Raw genomic sequence first — 23,600 nt, 5'->3', positions numbered from 1 at the left:
TGATACAAAGGCATCTTTACTCTGGAAATGAAATGAAGTATTTAAATAAATAAAATGTAAATATTATCTCAAAAATAATACTTTCTGAAAAAAAAAAAATCTATTTGTTAATTTTACCTGAATTGGCCCTTTCCTTTTTAAGTACTGAGTCATGTCATAGATTTTATCAGCCATTTCTTTGGTCACCTTGACAATCTGATTTCCATGAACATCCCACCTTTCTGCTTCTTGCTTCAGGAAGAGTGAAGTGTAGGTCAGAGTAGGATTCAGAGAGCTGAACACTGGTACTCTAGCACTCCTCAGTGATAGTAGGTCCTAAGAAAACATGAACGTTTTAGTTCTATATGAAGTCTGAAAATAGCAATAATCAGTTTGTGATGTCACTCATTTCACTGTTAATTAATGTAATAATGTGTAAATGTATAATTAGTTACCCGTTTTGATTCCTGGTGTTTCTTAGAAAGAATGTTGACAGGATTTGTGTTTTCAGAGATTTTTTGTCCAAGAAGTTTTGAAACTTTTGTGCTAGAGTTTGGTGTGAAATCCGTTTGCACAACTCCACTGTCCACTTTGCCCTGCAAGCCCAGTTTAATCTGTTCTTTTGTGACAGGAAAAATTCCATCTACTTTGGAAAGTTCTTCTACAAGGTAATGTGCTTTTGCTGACCAGCACTGTGTCTGAATGTCAATACTTAAAGTATCAGTGACAGTCTGTGTCTCCATTATTAACTTTGCCCTGCTCAGTATTTCTGACATTTGAAATGACAAATGGTCACAAATGAATCTGAGATTGGACCTCTCTCTTGGGTCTCTAATAAAATTGAAACAATTTTGGACGGAATCAGTGGCAGTTTTAACATTCCTTAGGAGACATTTTTCAGTTGCCTCAAACTGTGTGTGCATTTCTTCAGCTTTCATAGAACAGTCTTTTACAATTGCTGAACAAGCCAAAGAGACAGCGTTTTCGATTGCTGTTACATACTCCTCATTAACTTGGCCCAAGAGACAACAAAGTGATTTCATCTTAATCTGAAGTTGTCTCTGTAGGAGCTCTGTTCTTGCAAGCCTCAGGACACTTGACCTGGATACAGTTATACAATCATCTATGGCCTGTAAATAGTCTTCACTAAGCACTTTCACATCATCTCGTTCTTTTAAGAGTTTTGCTTTACAAGTACCTACAGAGTTTAAGGAGGATAGCCTTGCTGCCTCTTGGATTCGAAGTGACTGCTCAGACATAGTTGCTACCCATTTTTTTGGTGTCATCTGATACTGGGTCATCTGTCCTCTTTCAGGAGTGGTACATTTTCCCAAAATCCGGTCCAGTGAGGACAGTAGAACTTGCACGGACAATGCCCAGAGGATACAAGGTCCATCAAGTTCATCAGACTGACTTGTCCTGGAGATGAGGAGGTCTGTGAGATTCTTTGTATTAGTTTGGGATTTTTGGAGCTTGCTTAATAGAGATGTTACACTGTCATTACTCTCACCTTTCATCACTTTAATATTAGTAGACGTCACAAGTTCAACTGTGTCTGCACACAAACACATGACTTCTGTGAGCTCTTGGATGCAGGTGTCCACCATGTTTGCTGTTTGGTTATCAATCATTGCCTTGATTGCATGGTACCACATGCCAGTTAGTGGCAGCAGAATATTGTGTGTGTTTTTGATGAGGTCAGAAATCTGTGCACTATGTTTATAAACGGTATCTATAATCTTCACTGAGCTCATGGCTGTTTCCTGTGCTGCCTGGACCAGCAGTGGTGTCAGTGTGACTAGCTCAGACCGAAGTTTTTCCATTTCCTGATTATCCATTTCCTCTGCAATACTAGCGGCCTCCTTTGTAGCCTGGGTATAACAACTGGAAAGTTCTACAATCTGTGTGCAAGCTTGGTTTAAAGCTGCTATATTTTTAGCTTTGCTCATGTTGACAATTTTGTATAAGAGGGGTAACAAGTCAGTACTGTGTGACATTTGGACAGTGTTTGAGTCCATAGAAACTGACAGTTTTACTTCTCTGAGTTTAGGCTGATGCACTGTGGTAAGTTCAGGATTTTCCATCTCCGAAAGTGTAACTTTAAACTGAACTGCCAAATCTTCCTTTTCATCTCTTTTATCTAACTCTTCCTGATAATTTGTTGTCTTCTTTATCTCTTTTTTATATGTAACTGGTGGGACAGTAGCCACTTGCCGAGCCCCTTCTCTCAATGGGCTAAGCAGATGTGGGTGCTGTAGACCATCTAAACCTTCATAAAGAACATCAAAATTCTTTATAGCCACTGTGATGCTGTTGGCTAACAAAGGGAATGCTTCCTTTTGAAAATTGGTGTTAAATATGTCTGTGGCATACTCTGTCACTTCAGCTGCAGAGTTATCAGCTTGCTTAACCAGTACAAGTAATCCATTACGGTAAATGGGATCATCACTCTTATCTACATGTCGTCTTACAAACCGAACTACCTGGCTCATTCGACCAATCAGAAATCTTGTATGTTTGCTTAAAAGTCGGTGGTTATGGGATTTGTGAGCCTCTACACAATTATCCAAATCATTCTTCATCTCCTTAACAATAAGGTATATGAAATCCTTTACATTAATGACATCATAGAATGCATTCAGCAGTTGTTCTGTTTCTTCCCCCCATTTTTGGTGAAAAGTGATCAATTTATGTAAAGCTCCATGGTATTGCACGGAGTCTCCCTCAAGCTCCAGCAAAAGTGGTATGATCCCATCCTTAAGTCGCAGAAGGCAAAAAATGGAGTTTTCCACACTCTCAAGACTATTTTCATCAATAGCTAAAGCTGAGATGAAGCGGGCTACTTTAGCCATCTTATCTGCATAGGATATGAAAGTCTTAAATACAGTTTGAATTGGATCCATGTTCAAATCATCTTCTATGTCAGCTTCTAAGTGGTTACACTGCTGTACACCGCTTCCCAGCTGCTCAAGAGGACTTGATGATAAGACAAAGGTGTCTATCACCTGGTACAGAGTTGCTTTTACCACTGCCTCATCCAGTTCATGGATTTGTATCATTAGAGAAACACACAATTTCTCCTGATGATCCTTTGGCTCACGCTCATCTGTATAAGTTTCCTTCATCTGCCTTGTCTGCTGTAATATCTCTGACCACTGTTGCAGGACAAGTTTGCAATTTGCTGTCACACAAGACATCATTTCTTTCCGAGAGCCTTTTGCAACAGCCATGCTATGGAACACCAAATCGCGCAGCACAACATCAAAATTACTGTCCTTAAACAAAATGAATGATGGATCAGACAGCAGTTTTAATAATCTCATCCGTCTTTCTGTGTAATAGCCACATGAACCTTGGGACATGCATTGATAGTTGCCCTTGAGCATTGTTATGATATCATTTATAGTGCAGTCCAGTAGTTGGAAGATGTATTTTTTGGAATCTTGTGCTACCTCACTGGTTGGGTGTTTGATTTTTGTATACATGGCAGTGTGAAGCATTGAGATACATCTTCTCAATACCTCCATAGAGGTTTTCACACAATCTTGCTGCCTCTGATCACATAGATCTTTTACTCTATTTGTTACCAAGTTGTGAAGCAACAGGAATGCCTTGGAAAATGTCTGGAATGTTTTTAGTAATGATGGCATGTCTGTAGCATCTCCAACATCTCTTAGGCAGTTCAGGAGCCAGTGACCAGCTGCAGTAATTTTCCTTACAGTTGCATCATCTTCAACTAACAGAACCTGTGTCAATGAAAGAGGGTTTTTTTGGTACAAGGGGGAAAAAAAGGCAAATCAAGTTACACAACCATATGTGTTATAACCATAAGTGATATAACCATATCATGCATCTTAATCGCTTATTCTTCTCATTTTACCTTCACGACTCCTAGTAGCACATTCTGCATGGCTATAATAAGTTCTTCTCTGTGCTCTCTAGCTTCTGGCTGTATGCTTAGCTTCTGAATGGCAAGAAGTACATGCTGACCTGCCATCATTAGAGGTTCCAAGAGTGGACCCATTTCCAACCTTATGACATCATCATCTGACTCTGCCATCACTCTGTGGACAGGGAAACAGAGATATGCTAACAGTAGCTGAGTTCAAAATAATAAATTGCTAATATTATTAAAATTAACTTGTTTACATTTTACATGTCTGTTCACAAAGTAATGCAACTACAGGAGGGCACAATCCAGTGTCTTCTTGTGCCTGTCCCAAGTCTGGATAAATGCACAGGGTTGTGGCAGGAAGGGCATTCAACAAATCAATAATGTGAATAATTAACATTAGTGGCCCGGGTTAACAGTGACCACTACCGGTGCTGTTGACCTACAGCATAGGTCGGCAATTAGCGGCCCCCGGGCCACATGTGGCCCGCAAGCAAAAACATCTGGCCCGTGAGATTGTTTAAACTAGAGAATGAAAATAAATAAATGATATTTTTTTAAAAATCGGACTGACAGTCTTAAAAAAGCTCTTTGTTTGGAAACCTAATTTTTCAGAACAGAAATATTTCAATCTATCTAAATTCTTATTTGTTATATCTGGATACGAGGGTGAATAAGCGCATCAGCGAGGTGAGCAGGTTTATTTCATGTAAACAGGATTTAGCCTGCGCTCCTGGTGGGTTATGATTGGTTGAAATGGTGAGGTCACATCTGATTGGTTAAAGAGCACGACTGACGCGGACTGACTCACGTGGGAAAAGAAAAGGATCTTGCATATATCCTTGCATCTTGCACATTTATTTTTCAGGGGTTTGTCATGAATATGCAAATAAATAATTATATATAATAAAAATAAATATTTTATAATGATAAATTATATAAACGAAACTAATTTTATAACAAACAATATAAAAGTATACATGTATTTCAAAAATATTAATATTTCTATTTTTTCATATACAACATATTTATTTTCATATTACTTATTTTATTTTATTGTCTCATGTAATTTGTAAAGCATTAACCTCTAAATTTATGTTCTAATATAATATTTAATAGCGATTATGTGGGGGGGGCAACCCATGGCAGGGGGCATTTCTGCGCATAACACGTGTTACAAAAAAAAATAGAGCCGCTCTTTTTCCATTTCGTCAACCAATAGCAGGGCTTGTGATCAGTGAGTAGACAACTCAATCCAGCCATACTAATCATCAACAACAGGTGTGCTCGAAGAACCAACCTAGCCGGATCGTAATTAGCACGATGATCTCATCTTAGATGTGTCAGTTTATCTCGGATCTCGGGTCTGTCATTTTACGAGCGCCTACCATTCATCCTCCCCTATAAATTTAATAAATTAGCCAATGTTTTGGTTGTGGCCCGCCATGTAATGGCTTGGAAAAAATCTGGCCCGAGGCCAAACTTAATTGCCGACCCCTGACCTACAGGTTGCCGGTGAAAATTATCGTGGGCTGCTGTAGGTTGAAGAAGGAGAGAAGGATGGCATGTTTGTAGGCAGAGAGAATGTGAGAACTTTAAATGTTGGGACTATGATAGAGAAGGCAAGAGAGTTGCTTGACATAATGCAAAGAAGTACATTTTACATTTACATTTAGGCATTTGGCAGACGCTCTTATGCTGGAGGATCGGAGGGAACGTGGTGCAGTAGAGTGTATATACAGTACCAAGTGGAAAGGTAGCAAGGCTAGATGCTTAGGAGCAAGGTTAAAGTTGTTTTACCATGGTGTGGATAGGAAAGGAAATGAGAAAGGACTATCAACCTGTACATTAGCTCAACCTGTACATTAGATCCTGTACCGACACATTTTCTTAAACAGATAGTACCAGCAATAACAGAATCCCTGTTGAGAATAATTAATTCTTCACTTAGCATTGGGTATGTTCCCAAATCTTTAAAATTAGCAGTTATTAAACCGATTATAAAGAAACCTGACCTTGACCCCTGTCAGCTGTCCAATTACAGGCCAATATCAAACCTCCCCTTTATCTCTAAGATTCTGGAAAAGATAGTAGCGGAGCAGCTATGCTCATATCTACATAGAAATGGCATACATGAACTGTATCAGTCAGGATTTAGGCCTCATCACAGCACAGAGACAGCACTCGTTAAAGTAGTAAATGACCTCCTATTGGCCTCTGATTAGGGTTGTGTAACCATGCTTGTATTACTCGACCTCAGTGCAGCTTTTGACACCATTGATCATAGTATTCTTTTTCACAGATTAGAAAATGTAGTAAGAATTAAGGGTACAGGCCTCTCCTGGCTCAGATCCTATTTGAGCGAGTGGTATCAGTATGTAGACTTAAATGGTGATTATTCTGAATGTTCTTTAGTGGAGTTTGGTGTTCCACAGGGCTCAGTTTTAGGCCCACTGCTTTTTTCCCCTCTACATGCTTCCTCTGGGCAACATAATCCGTAAGCATGGTGTTAGTTTTCACTGTTATGCTGACGACACACAGTTATATGTCTCAGCAAAACCTGATGAGATAAACCAGCTTACTAAAGTTGAGCAATGTGTGCAGGACATAAGAAATTGGATGCTAATTAACTTCCATCTGCTTAATCCAGATAAGACAGAAGTTATAGTCATAGGACTGCATACAGCTAGAAGTAAGATTCTAGATCAGTCTGTAACTTACTGTAAATGGCCTTTCTGTTCCATCAAGTGCAACAGTGAAAGACCTCGGTGTGATTATAGATTCCAGCCTTTCAATTAAAGCTCATGTGGATAATATTACCAGGATAGCATTCTTTCACCTCAGAAATATTGCCAAGATAAAAAATATATTGTAGTTCTAGTTCTCTAGAAGACGGTTCTGGCCTCAGCTGGTGTTGGCAGATGTTTCTCTGAGGACTTGACCGTTCGATAGTTCAGGACTGGAACTTCATACATGTCTACCTGAGTTTTCAATAACTAACTGGACTCCATATTAACATCAATTAACATCAACTGTTATGCTGAACTGCCTGCCAACTAAGACACAGTATGAATGCAAATCAATTTCTGCTCTGTGTTTCAACCAAATGAGGATGGGTTCTCTGTTGAGTCTGGTTCCTCTTAAGGTTTCTTCCTATTACCATCTCAGGGAGTTTTTCCTTGCCACTGTTGCCCTCGGCTTGCTCACCAGGGACTATCTAATAATTTTGATTCATACACATTAAAATGACATACAAACTTAAATAATTCTTTTGATTGTGTAAAGCTGCTTTGGGATAATGCCAATTGTTAAAAGCGCTATATAAATAAATAAATAAATAAATAAATTTCCTCATAGGTGATGAGAATGTGATGGCCAGATTTGGTTTTCAGGACAGGAATCCAGAAGGACAGATGGTGGTGGACTTTTTCAGGAAGAGGCAGAAACATAGTGTGACATATTAGAAGCAGAAGGACATCTTGTGTCGATGTTGTAACCCTGAAAGAGATCAGTGACTGCAAAGTATTAGTAGGGGAGAGTGTAGCCAAAAAATATTGGATGGTGGTGTGTAAAATGACCCTGGTGGTGAGGAAGGTAAAGAGGACAAAAGCGGTGGAAGTTGAAAGAAGAAAAAAAAAAAAGGAGTTTTCAGGGAGCAGTTGAGACAGGCTATGGGTGGTCAATTTTAGTTGACTGAACAAGAGGAAAGTGGACAAGGAGACTTGGTGGTGGAACAAGGAAGTGCAGAAATGTATACAGGGAAAGAGGTTAGCTAAGAAGAAGTTGGCCACTGAGAGGACTGAAAAGAGTAGACATGAGTACAGGAAGATGCAGCATAAGGTGAAGATAGAGGTGGCAACGGCCAAACAAAGAGAATTTAAGAACTTGTATGCTAGGTTGGGCAGTAAGGGGGGAGAGATGGATCTATACAGGGTGGGGAGGCAGAGAGCTAGAGATGGAAAGGATGTGCAGCAGGTTAGGGTGATTAAAAATAGGGATGGAAATGTACTGACAGGTGCCAGGAGGGTGATGAGAAGATGGAGCGAGTACTTTAAAGAACTGATGATTCTGCAGAATTGATGATTTAAGATAATGCAGAGTAGAAGAGGTGACTTTTGTGGAGCAGGAAAGTAGCAAAAATGAGGAGGGTGTTGAAGAGAATAAAGAGTGGAAAAGGCAGTTGGTACTGAAGACTGGCCTGTGAATGTACTGTATGGAAGTGCTTAGACGAGGTGGCAGGAGATTTTCTGACTAGTCTGTTCAACGAGATTGGAGAGTAAGAGGATCCCAATGGGATGGAGGTAAAGTGTATCGGTGCCGATCTTTAAGAACAAATGGAAAGGTGCAGAGCTTAGGCAATTACAGAGGAAAAAAGCTGATGAGCCATACAATGAAAGAGTTTAGGAAAGAGTAGTGGAAGCTAGGTTAATGGCAAAGGTGAGTATTTGTGAGCAGCAATATGGTTTCATGCCTAGAAAAAGCAACAACAGATGCAGTATTTGCTTTAAGGCTGACAGATGAGGTTAGACAGGAGTCTTCATGGACTATGGTGTTTGTCTGTGACATTGTGCTGAGCGCAGGGAACAGGTGAAGGAAAATCTAAAGAGGTGGAGGTATGCCCTGGAAAGCAGAGAAATAAAGGTTAGCTGCAGCACGACGGTGTACATGTGTGTAAATGAGGAGGGAGCAGAGGTAAAGAAGGTGCAGGACTTTAAGTACTTAGGATCAACGGTCCAGAGCAATGAAGAGTGTGGAAAAGAGGTGAAGAGACGTGTACGTATGGGTGGAGAGTCAGGAGTGTCAGGTGTGTTGTGTGATGAAAGAGTATCAGCAAGGTAAATAAAAGGCAAGGTGTACAAGATGATAAAACCAGCGATGCTCTCCGACTTAGAGACAGTGGCATTGAAGTAAAGACGGGAGACAGAGTCGGAGGTAGCAGAGATAAGGATGTTGAGGTTCTCTTTGGAAGGGACAAGACCCTGAACAGGGTAAGTGAGTGAGGGAAAGAGTTTTTTATAATGTTGATTCCAAACGGTTTTAAAAACAATTCTTTGCGATTATGATTCAAGTTGACTTGCGTCATTCATCAAATATATATCATCTGCACCTTATCATTTGACCATATTCCAAAGGTATTCTGTTGGATTCTAATTTGGTGAATGGAAAGGCAATTAAAGTACAATAAACCACTTTTCATTTCATTTCATTTTCATGGAACTAGCTGGAGACAGCTTCTTCCCTCCTCTACCAGCTGGGCCTCTTGACACAAGACTGGAGCAGAATTTGAGATTCCTCAGCCCAGGGTATGTTTTTTCCAATATTTAACTGACCGGTTTTGGTGATCTTTTAGATTCTGGCTTAAGAATCCTGTTCTTGGCTGACAGAACTGGAAACTTTAGTAGTCTTCTACTGTTGCAGCCCATCTGCCTAAAAGCCAATGGTTTGTTATGCTGAGATGCTTTTTTGCTTTCCATGACTCTAGAGTGGTTATTTTAGTTAAAGTAGCCTTCCTACTAACTTAAACCAAGTTTCTCAATTTCTGAAACCAATTTCTATCCACATCAGCTTCAAACTCTAAAGAAAATTTTTACTTTAAAGTCACAGAGATTTTCTCTATTCTGGTGTTTGATTTGAAAATTAACTGTAGGTTTTTAATTCAATTCAATTCAATTTTATCTGTATAGCGCTTTTAGCAATTTTCATTGCCGCAAAGCAGCTTTACACAGTCAAAAGAATTATTTAAGTCTGTATGGAATGTAAGTGTGCATGAATCAAGATGAGCAGTTTGTCCCTGGTGAGCCCCGGGCGACAGTGGCAAGGAAAAACTCCCTGAGATGGTAATAGGAAGAAACCTTGAGAGGAACCGGACTCAACAGGGAACTCATCCTCATTTGGGTGTAACAGAAAGCAGTAAATGATCTGCATTTATACAGTGTGTAGGGTGGGAGGCAGTTCAGCTATAATAGCTGATGTTAATTGATGTTATTATGGAGTCCAGGTAGTTATTGAAGACCCAGGTAGACTTGTAAGAAGTTCCAGTCCTGAACTATCGAACTGTCAAGTCCCCAGAGATATACAGGTTTTGACCTGTATCTGTTCATGAGTTAAATGCTTTATGTGGGTACCGGATAATTCTATCCACAAGTAGCTTGAAATTGCTTAGAAAATGGCACTAAATATATGAATTTTTACATATAAAAATATATGTATTTTCAACACAGCCCTTTTATTAACTGACCTTGTTGCTATAACAGCCATGTTCCTGGAGGCCTTGGCTACAGCACGAGCTGATGCCTCCAGCTGTATGAACTGTACGGTCTCGCCGTTAGTCTCAGACAGCAATGCGAGGTAACAAATGTGAGCATCAATGGGGGCGACAACCTGCTTGATCAAACTTGTCTTTATCAAGCTGTCTTCCATTAGGGATGCCATCCCTTTTAAGGAAAATAAAATAACAAGTTAGCAGCATATTAAAGCATATTACAATAACACACACACACACACACACACACACACACAAACACAAAACAAAGCATTTTTGTTCTTGCACTATAAAGTCTTGCACTATAAAACTGGGAAACTGTCCATAATGATAAAAATAACTCTGTAATTACCTGGTGTTGTAGCAGCTCCTAGTAACCATCAGCAACACAGTAGCAACAAATTATTAATGAAGTTTGCTATCAAAGCCCTCGGATTGGCTCTCTTGTATCTAATAGCAACAAGTGTCATCTGAGCCAATTATGAGGTATGGTGTAATTTTTGATGCAATGGGTATAAATTACTGCTCAAAAAAAATAAAGGGAACACTAAGGCTCGGTTTGACTTGAACCATGCATACACATATGAGAGGTGTTCAAGTCAAACCAGGACTAAGTGTTCCCTTTATTTTTTTGAGCAGTATATATAGTATGTATATATAAATACAGTACACTGCTCTAATATATATATATATATATATATATATATATATATTCATATGTACTGCTTGGTATTTAAACATATATATTTATATTTAACAGCAAATAATGTCACAAATGAAACCATTAAGAGGATGGTATGTATTTATAACCTCAAACATATTTTAAAAAGAAACAATTATTTTAAATTATTGACTACCATATACATAATAATTAATATAAATACAATAATTTAAAATTATTGACTCACACTATAACTTTGCCTGACACCGAGTATATCACCTGTAATAAATTGCAGCTTCTTAAAAAATAATTGCACTTCTTTATATTGCGATTTTCTTGTGATTAAATATGAAGCATTAGTTTAAATTATGTTTAATTGTTTACATTTATCAGACAAAGATGTGGGCATTTGACTCTGTTTGTATATACAGTACAATGTCGGATACAACTGCAATGAAATGACAGAAATGACAACCTTTAAACCTTTAAGAAGTTACATTTTGTACTAAATTTTTTATCATTTCAATTCTGGTGATATGTTTCTTTACTACATACAACCAAAAGGCATCGGCTTATTTAAAAAAGCCTTTATGAGAACGATGTCCAGTGCACTTTAAAAAGCACTAGATGGCGATATTACTACTACAAAAAAATTCACTGGAGGTCACACATTAGAGTCACACAAAAGATATTTAATTGTGAACTTTAATTATTTAATTTCAAAATTACAAAAAAAAAAGTCAAATATACAATTTGAATAGCCCTTAACTTTTACAACATAGACTTCACTGCATTTACAAACATGAAAATCTGTGACAGTAGTTTATTTAAAAAAAAACGTGACGTATAATACTGCTGAAACGCTCACAGTTAATATATAACAATTAAATAGCTATTTAATGTCAAGTATTTCTCTCAGATGCACATCCATGCAAAACTCGTTGCCAGGTGCAGAGGAGAAATGTGAATTTACATTTGCCGTGCCAGTGACATAATAGATCATTCATACAGCATACAAGCAATTTTATTCACAACAATCTCATAGATATCAGTACATCAGCAAGCAATGAAATAACTGGTAAATTTGCCAACTTTGGTATAAATGTTTGGTGAATTATAGAGCAAATAAAAAATGTCTTTATCAGATGACATCTCCGATTTAACAAATATTTATAATATTTATAAACAAAAACTTTTCTCTGTTTAAACAAAAACAAGACACATCACAGATTCAGTGTATGATAAAGATTATTTGTAAGAATTGACAGAAAATGAGAAGATGCTGACAGAAGTTAGCTCACTGGTTTAAGCCTCTCGCACCAGAAACCAGAACATAATTATGGATCTACATTCACTGTTCTGTTGCACTGCCGCATTTTACAATAATGCTTCTTTGTTCAATGATCTTAAAAAAAACTAGGTTATAAAAGAAGTGACTGCACACCTCTGCATGCAGTGGGGCTTCGCTTTATAACTGATGTGCTTAGCTGAGTTATGAGGGAGCCTTGCATTCCAATGTGTTGACATAAAACATTTCCCAAAAAGTTTTGTTCTTTCTCAAAGACTGAGCTTAGGCTCAGTTGTGAAGTGCAGCACATTCTGACTTTAGGTGCAATATTTAACCAGAGGCTAAAAATAATTACGCTACTAAAACAGTGAAATGTTTACAAAAACAGTGAAAGGTTTAAAAATGCGTGAAATGGCTGGATTTATGATGACTGCACACAATTTATGCTTTGTTTACTTAAAAAAATCAAGAAGGTATGCTGGGCTAAAGGGATCGCATGGTATTGTATTGCATGGAGTATTATCCAGTGCAGTGATATGCAGGATTAAAAAAAAAATTTAATTGGCAACTTGCACTGACATGAGCGTCTGTTTCTTCTCTAACTGATAAATAACCAAAAGCAAAAACAAAAACATAGCTGTCCCAAATCGGATGAATGTGAAATGAAAAGAAACAGAAGTTCAACCTTTCATTTACGGGATTTTTCCAACTTATACTGTTCTTTCTGTAACATTGATCTTTATATGAAGAGTATCAAGTCTTCAGCATGTATCAGTAATCAGTGCTTTCAAACATCAATATGTAAAATACATGTTTGAAGGCCAAAAATCTACAAGCCCTCCTGAAGCTCTTATTTATACAACATACATGAATACATGTAAAAAAATAGGTCTTTGCTATTAAACAATGCCCTGAGGGTTTTTTATGGTCTGCTAGTTATGATGCAATATCCATATCCTTTGGTGGAGGTCTTCATTTGTTTCCTTTTGTCTCCGCTCCAGCTGGCAGATGGCCACCTCCGTTGAGATCATATGGTATTCAACAATGAGTCATATTTGGTGAACCATGTTGTCCTGCCAAATATTCATTTTTTACCTAAAAAAGTGTCGAGGCTCCGAAAAATTTGGAGAATATTCTTTTCTTCCACATATGGAAGATTGGATGGTATGAGTCTAAGGACATGGCTGTGGTAAGGGTAGCAGCTCAGTGGATCATCAGAAACAACCCAAAGCACTCATTCACTCTTCTGAAGCCAATCCCAGCTCTCATCGCTGTCTTTTCTGTTCTTTTCTGCCTCTATCATCTCTCGGTAACGCCGCCTGAAAAATCCCATCTGTCAAAAAAAGAAGCATGCATGTGTGATCCAGTGTACGACGTAGTGTTACATTCTCCAAAATGAGTGTCACTTTGTAACATAAAGCTAATTAATAACTTTTTACTTCCAAACTTTAAATCATCCCGGTCATAAAAAGGACCATGGTGTAACACTGTATTTACCTACATTTTAGATAAAGAACAATACTTTAGAACTCTAAAATTCAGAAATAGTTTTTAACTGAGTGAAACCAATGACTATAATTTAAATATTTGCCCACCACTGTGTGGAAATAATTTGTAGTTTTCTTTTTATCTTTAACCTTACCAAAAAAAAACTCTCTTTTGAAAGTTATAAAGCTACTTTTATATGATAAATTATATTTATTTGGCCTTAATGATGACCGCTCTCCTGTGACGTCGCATTCATAAGGGCAGCTGGGGCAGAGCTATTAAACAAATAAAAACCTTTATATGCTGAAATCTTCATTCACAATGCCATTCATTTTCATTATACTGTAACAAAAAAAAAGTTGTTAAATTGTGGGGCAGATGTTCACTTAGCCTCACTTGCCGTAGAGTTATTATTAAACTGGCTAAAATTGGAAACTGTAACAAATGCTGTTAGAGCTCCCCTGGGTTGCCTGAAACCTGGCAACCCATAAGGATGGTTAATGATATTAGCTCTTTTGTGTGTGCATTGCTGGTGATGGGAAATACACCTGCTGCGTCAAACACAGTTGAAGTAAAACTGCTCAATATGAGCTGCCAAACTGGATGCTGAATGATTACGTATTTAAATCTCAACTGCCTTCTTAATGTATTATTATTAAATTACACTAGATTCAATGTTTTTTTTTTGTAATATTGTCTATATTTTGTTTGATAATTAGATTATGTTATTTATACAGTGGTGTGAAAAACTATTTGCCCCCTTCCTGATTTCTTATTCTTTTGCATGTTTGTCACACTTAAATGTTTCTGCTCATCAAAAACCGTTAACTATTAGTCAAAGATACATAATTGACAAGAACATAATTGAACACAAAATGCAGTTTTTAAATGAAGGTTTGCGTTATTAAGGGAGAAAAAAAAAATCCAAATCTACATGGCCCTGTGTGAAAAAGTGATTGCCCCCCTTGTTAAAGAATAACTTAACTGTGGTTTATCACACCTGAGTTCAATTTCTGTAGTCACCCCCAGGCCTGATTACTGCCACACCTGTTTCAATCAAGAAATCCCTTAAATAGGAGCTACCTGACACAGAAAAGTAGACCAAAAGCACCTCAAAAGCTAGACATCATGCCAAGATCCAAAGAAATTCAGGAACAAATGAGAACAAAAGTAATTGAGATCTATCAGTTTGGTAAAGGTTATAAAGCCATTTCTAAAGCTTTGGGACTCCAGCGAACCACAGTGAGAGCCATTATCCACAAATGGCAAAAACATGGAACAGTGGTGAACCTTCCCAGGAGTGGCCGGCCGACCAAAATTACCCCAAGAGCGCAGAGATAACTCATCCGACAGGCCACAAAAGACCCCAGGACAACATCTAAAGAACTGCAGGCCTCACTTGCCTCAATTAAGGTCAGTGTTCACGACTCCACCATAAGAAAGAGACTGGGCAAAAACGGCCTGCATGGCAGATTTCCAAGGCGCAAACCACTTTTAAGCGAAAAGAACATTAAGGCTCGTCTCAATTTTGCTAAAAAACATCTCAATGATTGCTTCGGGGGACCTTGTGGACCGACGAGACAAAAGTTGAACTTTTTGGAAGGTGCATGTCCCGTTACATCTGGCGTAAAAGTAACACATTTCAGAAAAAGAACATCATACCAACAGTAAAATATGGTGGTGGTAGTGTGATGGTCTAAGGTTGTTTTGCTGCTTCAGGACCTGGAAGGCTTGCTGTGTTAGATGGAACCATGAATTCTACTGTCTATCAAAAAATCCTGAAGGAGAATGTCCGGCCATCTGTTTGTAAACTCAAACTGAAGCGATCTTGAGTGCTGCAGCAGGACAATGACCCAAAACACACCAGCAAATCCACCTCTGAATGGCTAAAGAAAAACAAAATGAAGACTTTGGAGTGGCCTAGTCAAAGTCCTGACCTGAATCCTATTGAGATGTTGTGGCATGACCTTAAAAAGGCGGTTCATGCTAGAAAACCCTCAAATAAAGCTGAATTACAACAATTCTGCAAAGATGAGTGGGCCAAAATTCCTCCAGAGCGCTGTAAAAGACTCGTTGCAAGTTATCGCAAACGCTTGATTGCAGTTATTGCTGCTAAGGGTGGCCCAACCAGTTATTAGGTTCAGGGGGCAATTCATTTTTCACACAGGGCCATGTAGGTTTGGATTTTTTTTCTCCCTAAATAATAAAAACCATCATTTAAAAACTGCATTTTGTGTTTACTTGTGATATCTTTGACTAATAGTTAAATGTGTTTGATGATCAGAAACATTTTGTGTGACAAACATGCAAAATAATAAGAAATCAGGAAGGGGGCAAATAGTTTTTCACACCACTGTATATTAATTATATAATATTATTTATAACTGAAAAAAAAGACAACAGGTTAACAAATAAGAGCAAAGAGCAAAGGTTTCAACTAATAGTTAATCTTTTAAAAAGTTTAATTGATTTTTTAATGCAGTCTTTTTTGTTGACTCTATGCAGTAGCTCTATATAAAATTATGTGTATGCTTGGGAGTGCTATAGAGTTAATCCAAATGACACAGACCTTGGAAATATTAGCGCAATCAAGAACCCACTTGTAATAAATTCCTTTGAGAGCAAGTTACCTGAGTTTGTAAAAAGACAGGTTAAAGTTAGTCTACATGACGGATCTTGCAAGTGGCATCACACCAGAGAAACACTTTAAAGCACAACTTAAGTTCCTCAAGAAAGAAGAAAAAATCCTGAAAGGTTCGAGCAGCTCAAAATCTCAGAAAAGGCAAAAAGGCCAGAAAAGAAGTCTGAAAAGTATACATTCACCAGAACGACAAAGAAAGTTTCTACAGAAGGTCGATGCATCGTGTGTGGAGAAAGGGAGACAAAATCTTCCTCTGAAAAAAGTTCAAAGAACTAAAACTAGCAGAGAAGAAATATATTGTAAAGGAACTAGGTGCGTGTAAAATTTGCTTGGGATGTCACAAGGATGGTGACAGGTGCAACGACAGCTATCTTTGCAGAAACAAAGACCGTAAAAGGGAAACCTCATCAGACCACCATTACCTCCTTTGTCCAAAAGGGGAACTCAAGAATATGGGTGGGGAAAGAGCCACCACCAAAGACCCCAGGAAAGGGGTCTTTCAAGAGAGCATTCACCAACAAAGCTAAGATGGTAGACTGCTCTGAGAGAGACAAAATGGGACTTTTAGACAGGTATGAATTAAAAGAACTCCCTGTCATCATGATGTTGATGGAAGTAACTGCTAAAGCAGGACAAAAAGTTGGCACTTTGATAGATCTGGCCGCAGACACAAATCATGTTATGTACAAAGCTGCTAATAGACTCAAGAGGAGAGAAAGTTACCTTAGTGGTTTATGGGGTTGGCAATATGGCCATTAGAGTGAGCACAAAAAGGTACCTTTTCAGGATTAGAGTAAAAACTTACTAGAGTAACGTGAAGGCTCATCAGTTGATCTGTTATGGGTTAGAGGAGATCGCCAAAGTCCACAGGAGTGTAACTCCAGAGCATTTAAAAAATTATTTCCAGACGTAGACCTCAAAGAATTTAAAAGGCTGAAGAAGATTGAACTACTCATCAGCCATCGAGAGGGGAGACTCGCACCACAAAGAATAAAGTCGTGGGAGATCTCGTCCTATTTTCTAACACGCATTTTGCTCGGTCCATGAGAGCAGCTGCAGTCAAGTATGAGAAAATCTTTGAAAAAGCTAAAGCTCCAAATATCCTCAAAATAATCCAAAGAGGGAAAAGTCATGTAGCTGAAACAAAAAGCTCACTGGCCAAAGCATCCTGTTACCAGAATTTTCTTGAGTGATGGAAGTGGGACAGTATCGGGGCAGTCTGCGAATCAAAGTGTGGTGGGTGCCGTTGTGGTAACTGTCAGCCTGGAGGTAAAGAAGTGAAACTAGCAGAAGAGAAAGAACTTAAGATCATAAGAGAGGGTCTCATCTATGTTGAAAAAGAATCCCGCAGTAAGTCTCCACACTGGGATACAAAGTATCAATGGATTCAGGACCCATTCACCGTTCCATACAACAGGATTGGGGTGGATGTACTTTCCTAAGAACGGAAAAACAACTTAAGAGAGTACCAGAATGGCAAGCTATTTATGCAGCTCAGGTCCATGATATGGTCGAAAGAGGAGCATCAACAAAACTCACTAAGAAAGTGATTGAGAAGTGGAAGGGACCAGTTTGGTATGTACAGTAAGCCACTTAGTGGCACCAAACCCCCACTCAACAACCACTCCGGTGCGGCTGGTCTGGAATAGAAGCCAAAAATTCAATGAACTGAGCATGAATGATCTCCTGCTAAAAGGACCAGATGTACTCAACCCTATCAGAGCTGTCTTGCTTCAATTTAGAAAGAGAGTATTTGCTACTCTTGGAGATATTAAGAAGAATGTACAACTCTGTCTGGCTCGAAGAGCATGAATTGCATCTCCACAGGTTCCTTTAAAGAGATACAGAGAAAGAGAAAATAGGCGAGTATGCCATAACAAGGGTCAACATCAGAGATCACCCTGCTGGATGCATTGTGCAATTAGCTATGCGTGAAACAGTACGATTGCCAAAGTTTGCTCATTTAAAAGAGGAGCGTAGTGTACTTGAGGGGGATAGCTACGTGGATGACATCCTTACATCCCACAATGACCAGGAGAAACTGACCATGATAATAAATGGACTTGAAGAGATTCTGCTTGAACACTGATTCCGCCTAGTAAACAGTCAGTTTACGCTGGGGGCCAGTAGTTCAAGTAGGAGGTGTAAAGCTAAAATCAATAAAATGATGGAGCTGAAGTCATGCGACAAGAAACAACTGTGACACGATCAGAGTATGATATCACAGTATGGATCACCTCACAGTCACTAATGGAGCAAAGGTACAGACGTAACATACAGGCACCATCTGTGACAGAGAATCGCCACCTCACAGTCTCTACTAAGATGTAACTATTATGTAACAGTATAGAGTCTGTGTACTGTATACTGTATAATCCTGCAGTCAGTAACATGTGAGACAGGGAAGCGCATCGGCTGCTGCTCATCTCAGGGACACTGATGTATGATAATACCGCTTTTTAATTATACGAAAGACTGATCACTTGAACCTGAGTTACTTGACTTGATTTGATATAATTACTATTGTGCTCAACACAAGAGAGAAGGAGTAACTTATGTTATTTTATGATTGTTATTTAAGTGTTTTCATGTATTCACAAAGAATGTAATATGATGTGTATTACATGTTTGCTCAACAGTTTAGGGAATAGTATGTGTTAAGCTTAGGTAATAATTTTGTTGTATGTTTACATTTTATTTAACTAATATTTATTAAAAGTAGTGATTTAACTATTATTTATCAGAACCAGTGATGTTCCCTTTATCTGGTTTTTCATTTAAGGTTATTAACCATTTAGTTGAATTTACTTTAAATGATTGTTGTGTAAACTGCAAAGCGGTCACACACGAGAATTAAAAGTAATTCCAGAGTTGATCCTCATGTCCCCTGTAGTTGGCTATGACTTTTTTCGAGTTTGAAGCAGAAACTGATGTGCAAATTCCCAGAGAACTTGACGATGCCTAACGTTCATCAAGATCAGGGGTCTTCAAATTCAGGGCTAGTGACCAGCACGGTTTGTAATTCACCAACACCTAAACACACCCACTGAACCTAGTAATTTAAAGGTAAGTTACAGTAAATCAGCTGTGTTTGAGACGAAGAATCACCAAACTGTGTTGCACACTGGCCCCCAGGACTGGATTTGGAGACCCCTGATCTAGATTAATAAATCATAATTGTTTTGATCAGTTATTTTGTTTTACAGAATTTGTAAGCCTAATATTTATTTATGACAAGTAAAATCAATATCAAAGCAAAACAACATGTTTCTCATTTTATTAGTCTTGCTATGATTGGTCCTCACTATCAATCTCATGAGGACCCTTTTAAAACCCTGAGAAATGAGAAATAAGACCCTTACCCACCAATCCTCTGCAAATGATATTTGTGAGATAGCAAGTGTTCCCTAAGGGACAGTGTATGACAGCATGGTTTCCTTGACAAGAAAGCTCCAGGAAAAAACCTTAACTGACACGCCAAGCATGAAGTGCAGTTACAGTTTTTCAGTGTATGAAGTAAATATTAAACAGATGGAGTGAAGGACAAACCTACAGTCTGTATACCTTATACTTTATGATCATAAGGATAAATAAACTGCTGTAAAGGTCAGTAACTGTCAGAGTCATAAAAATTATGTTCCTCTTTGGGTTCCTCAGTGGATTATTCTTTGCTTCGAGTGCTATTTATTGATCTAGACCTCTGTTCTCCTCAGGCATTTCCTGAATTTTCTCCATGCTGGATATGTGCAGCTCTTGTAAAAGGGGTTTGTTTTGGCAGATTCAGGGTGTTGGGGAATGGGAGGAAAATGTATCCCCATACCAACGTTCCAATATTTTGTTGTGCATTTTCCCAGTGGAATATGGAAGAAAATAAAACCAAGATTTGTCGCTTTAGAAATACTGTAAATGATATGAGCAGCTATTATCCATTTGTGGTCACAATTTTAGGAAGGGATCACTCAACTGGCCCCCTAGTCTACTATTTTGTCCAACAAAAGCAGTCCTCCATAAGACAAGTGCATGGATGACAGTATTCATTAGACCTTTGGGCATGTGATGCTTATAAAGGGGGAGGAAAGACTCCCATACTGTCTGCTAATAGGATGCAACTGAAGTATGCTGTAAGAATGCATTTAAATCATCTGAGAAATATGCAAGTGAGCAGCATGATTTAATACTACTTCATTATTATAACACTGTAAAAGCATCTAAGCCCTTTAAAATGACTCTTAGCACATATTAGGAAAGGTTCTACAGTACTTTCCCCAGTGAATCTTAGAGCTTCTCCTGCTGTCTTTATCATGGAAATGCAGTTTAATTCAGGGTGAATCCTGAAATTACTGCATCTTCAGTGTACAGGGTATGGGTAGGTGTTCTATGCCCTATATAACCTGGTTGATGATTAACATTTTTCTTAGTGACCAATGCGAATCATTTAAACAATCTAGCACTGTAAATATACAGGGTCTGCATGTCAGGAAGTAAAAGGGTAGGCTAGCTAAATAACCGTTTCTACGACTAAAACACAGCTTTACAAAACTGTTTGCTCTTAGTCAATCATTTGGGTTTTTATAGACTAAAACAATACCTTCCAGAGCAGCACAGCCAGCAGGAGGAAGATAAGGATCCCCACCAGCAAACTGATGGCAATGATCCAGCCCACCACATAACCCCTGGGCTCCTGACTGTGCAGTGCCTCAAACACCAGCTGCAACATAAAGGCAGATTAGATGAAAACCATCACAGACTCACACATATTCATTAAATAGACATAGTATATCTAAGAACAATAGCCAATCATAACCTGGGACAGTCAAGGTTGGTTATAATTGAGATCAAATGTATGCAGATTTCATTACAGACCAGTCACATATTCAGAATAAAGTGTTGGGATCGTATTGCATGGCTTGCCTGGTTTTAAACATATTTAATGCTTCAACATTATTACATGGCTTTAATATAAATGTACAGATCCATCTTACTAGCTCACCAATGAAACTTTAGCCATCAAGAGGTATGACAAAAGGCACTGTGTCCATAGTGCTTAACTTTGAATAAACAAAGCACTAATAACAAAGGGAATTAAATAAACTCTATATACTGTACCTAATTATTACACTATATGCATTCTCAACTGTATCCAATTATCCACTTAATTCACTGGACGAAGTCATCTCTCTCTCTCACTCTCTCTCTCTTTTTTTTCTCTGCTCAATATTTTACACAATATACGGACTGTGACCTGAAAATGTGGAAGAATTTAACTTGTTGAGCGGGAACATAAATACAGATTTAAATCTAAGCCCTAATCACAACACTGCCCACCACATTTGAAAATGATTAGCGAGTACAAAACACTGTTAGCTTGTGAGAACTGGATACAACTAATAAAACTATAGAAATCCCAACAAGTGGAGAATCTGCACTATTTTAGGTAGAATTTCATTGGTGAAAAGAGCAGGCCTCCACCTTCTTCCTTTAAATTCCCGGCTCTTCAATCTTTCTCCACTGATGATGACCTTTCTGTACCTTTACCTTCCCTTCTAGCCAACAAATCCTACCTAAAAGTCCTTCGGTCTGGCTACCTAGACCGAAGAAAAACACTATGTAGAATTACAGCAAGTTCCACATTCTCAGTCACATTGTCATACTGTAAAATTGAGGATATGGTTGGAACTTACAGTGATATACACTGTACATGTAATTCAATCAAATTTAGTAATTATGCACAAAATTACTTGCTGTGTTCTGTTCAGTATGCACTAAAATAAAGTTAAGGTAAACTGTGATTTTTAAAATAACTATTGTGATTGTATTGCTATAAGAATGATGTAGAGATCGCCTGAGTGAGTAGCACACAATACAGATAAATAAGGTTAACAATGCACATGAAGACATCATTTAAATCCACTCACTTTATTAAAAAAACTGCCTTGGGACCAAGTGGCACGAATATTCACTTACTTAGAGCTGGGGAACAGGGGCTGGAAACTATCCAATTATTATCTGGAATTACTTCATGCTTATTAGTGCAGGGATTGAAACTGACTCAGAAACTCAATCAGCTGAGAGCTGAATCTACTGGGAAGTTCTACTAAGATCAGCCTTCAACCAGCAGAAGAGACAGTCTGGCTCTCAGTCTCATTGTACTTAGAGCTTTAGATAATGTAGGGGCACCTGGTCATTACATTTGCAGCATCAGCAAAAAAAATCACCACATGTGCAGATTATGATATAATTAAACCACCTTGACAACCTGTAATATGTACAGTACTGTGGAAAAGTCCTAGGCACGCTATTACAATTAGTACAAATTTTATTATAAATGTTTATCATGTCTGCATTATGATGTACACAACCATTCAATTTTCCAAACATAAAAATAAATAACATTACAGAAGAATATTTGCATGCCTGTAAAGAAAGCATCATGACATAACAGACTAGTTTTTTAAAATAAAAATAATCATTAAAAAATAAAAATAATTGAAGTTACTGGGTTTATCACAGCTACTCACAGAAATGTCCTCTGGTAGACCGCTGGACACCTCCATAGCCCGGCTGTCCACTTGAACATGACTTCGTGTAACAAATTGTATCACTGAGGAACTGTCCTGCATTAAAACAAATTGGGACACATTTACTTCTATTTGGATGAAAACCTGCCTGTCCCACTCTAAAGTAAATTCTGACATAGTATTGCTTAAGAATCTTATAGAAAGCTATTATACTTTAGCAACTTTTTGGGTGGTGAACATACTGAATAATATTGGAATAAGATCTTACTTTCTTGAGTGTTTCAGTGTTAAGTAGCATTTGCACATCAATAACTGTAGCTTCATCTTTAGCTTGGGATCCTAGGCTACAGGAAATTGTTAAACAGGCTCTTCCTGGCCGGTCACAGTCCTGTAGACAGAGGACATCATTATCATATTACTGTCTCATACACTCTCATGTATACACCCAACACACACTATGGTACTATATTATATGGTGGTTTAAAAGTAACAAGGCTGTGAATTTAAATACAGTTCGTTAAAAACCATAGAGCCTGAATAAAATAAATACCTCTAAACACAATTTTAGCATTTGAAAAATATTAAATAGAACATTGACTTTTCAGGAACAGGAAATGTTATTCTTGGCTTACCAAGACCTTCCTGCCAGTCTTGGAAAAAAATGCAAAGATGGCATGGAAAATACTCTCTCTGTCCTGAGGGATGATGCACGGTGTGGGGTTTCTGTGCCATGTACAGTTTCCTTTGCCCTCGGCTACCTGGAGAACACCACAAGAGCCTTTCACAAACTTACACAAGACTAAAAGTTATTTATTAAGAAAGGGTTATGTCCGAATACAAGTCAGAGTCCAAAGCCTGATGAAACTGACAC

The 23,600-nt window shown here is 38.1% G+C and overlaps 1 protein-coding gene across 1 annotated transcript in view; it reads right to left on the bottom strand.

Moving 5' to 3' along the window:
- Nucleotides 1–11,465: 11,465 nt before the first annotated feature.
- Nucleotides 11,466–23,600, bottom strand: part of itga9 (integrin, alpha 9) — an 80,753-nt gene continuing 68,618 nt past the window's right edge. The window contains exons 24-28 of the mRNA XM_053501857.1: nucleotides 23,362–23,487; nucleotides 22,998–23,117; nucleotides 22,730–22,825; nucleotides 20,800–20,919; nucleotides 11,466–13,415 (exon numbers count right to left, since the gene is read on the bottom strand). Coding sequence (XP_053357832.1) covers nucleotides 13,317–13,415; nucleotides 20,800–20,919; nucleotides 22,730–22,825; nucleotides 22,998–23,117; nucleotides 23,362–23,487 — 561 coding nt within the window. The 3' untranslated portion in view covers nucleotides 11,466–13,316. The remainder of the gene's footprint in view (nucleotides 13,416–20,799; nucleotides 20,920–22,729; nucleotides 22,826–22,997; nucleotides 23,118–23,361; nucleotides 23,488–23,600) is intronic.

This window comes from Clarias gariepinus, chromosome 8, assembly GCF_024256425.1.
Source record: "Clarias gariepinus isolate MV-2021 ecotype Netherlands chromosome 8, CGAR_prim_01v2, whole genome shotgun sequence".
Classification (NCBI taxonomy): domain Eukaryota; kingdom Metazoa; phylum Chordata; class Actinopteri; order Siluriformes; family Clariidae; genus Clarias; species Clarias gariepinus.
Note: the sequence above shows the minus strand (reverse complement) of the source record. Positions and strands in the feature narration are given on the sequence as shown.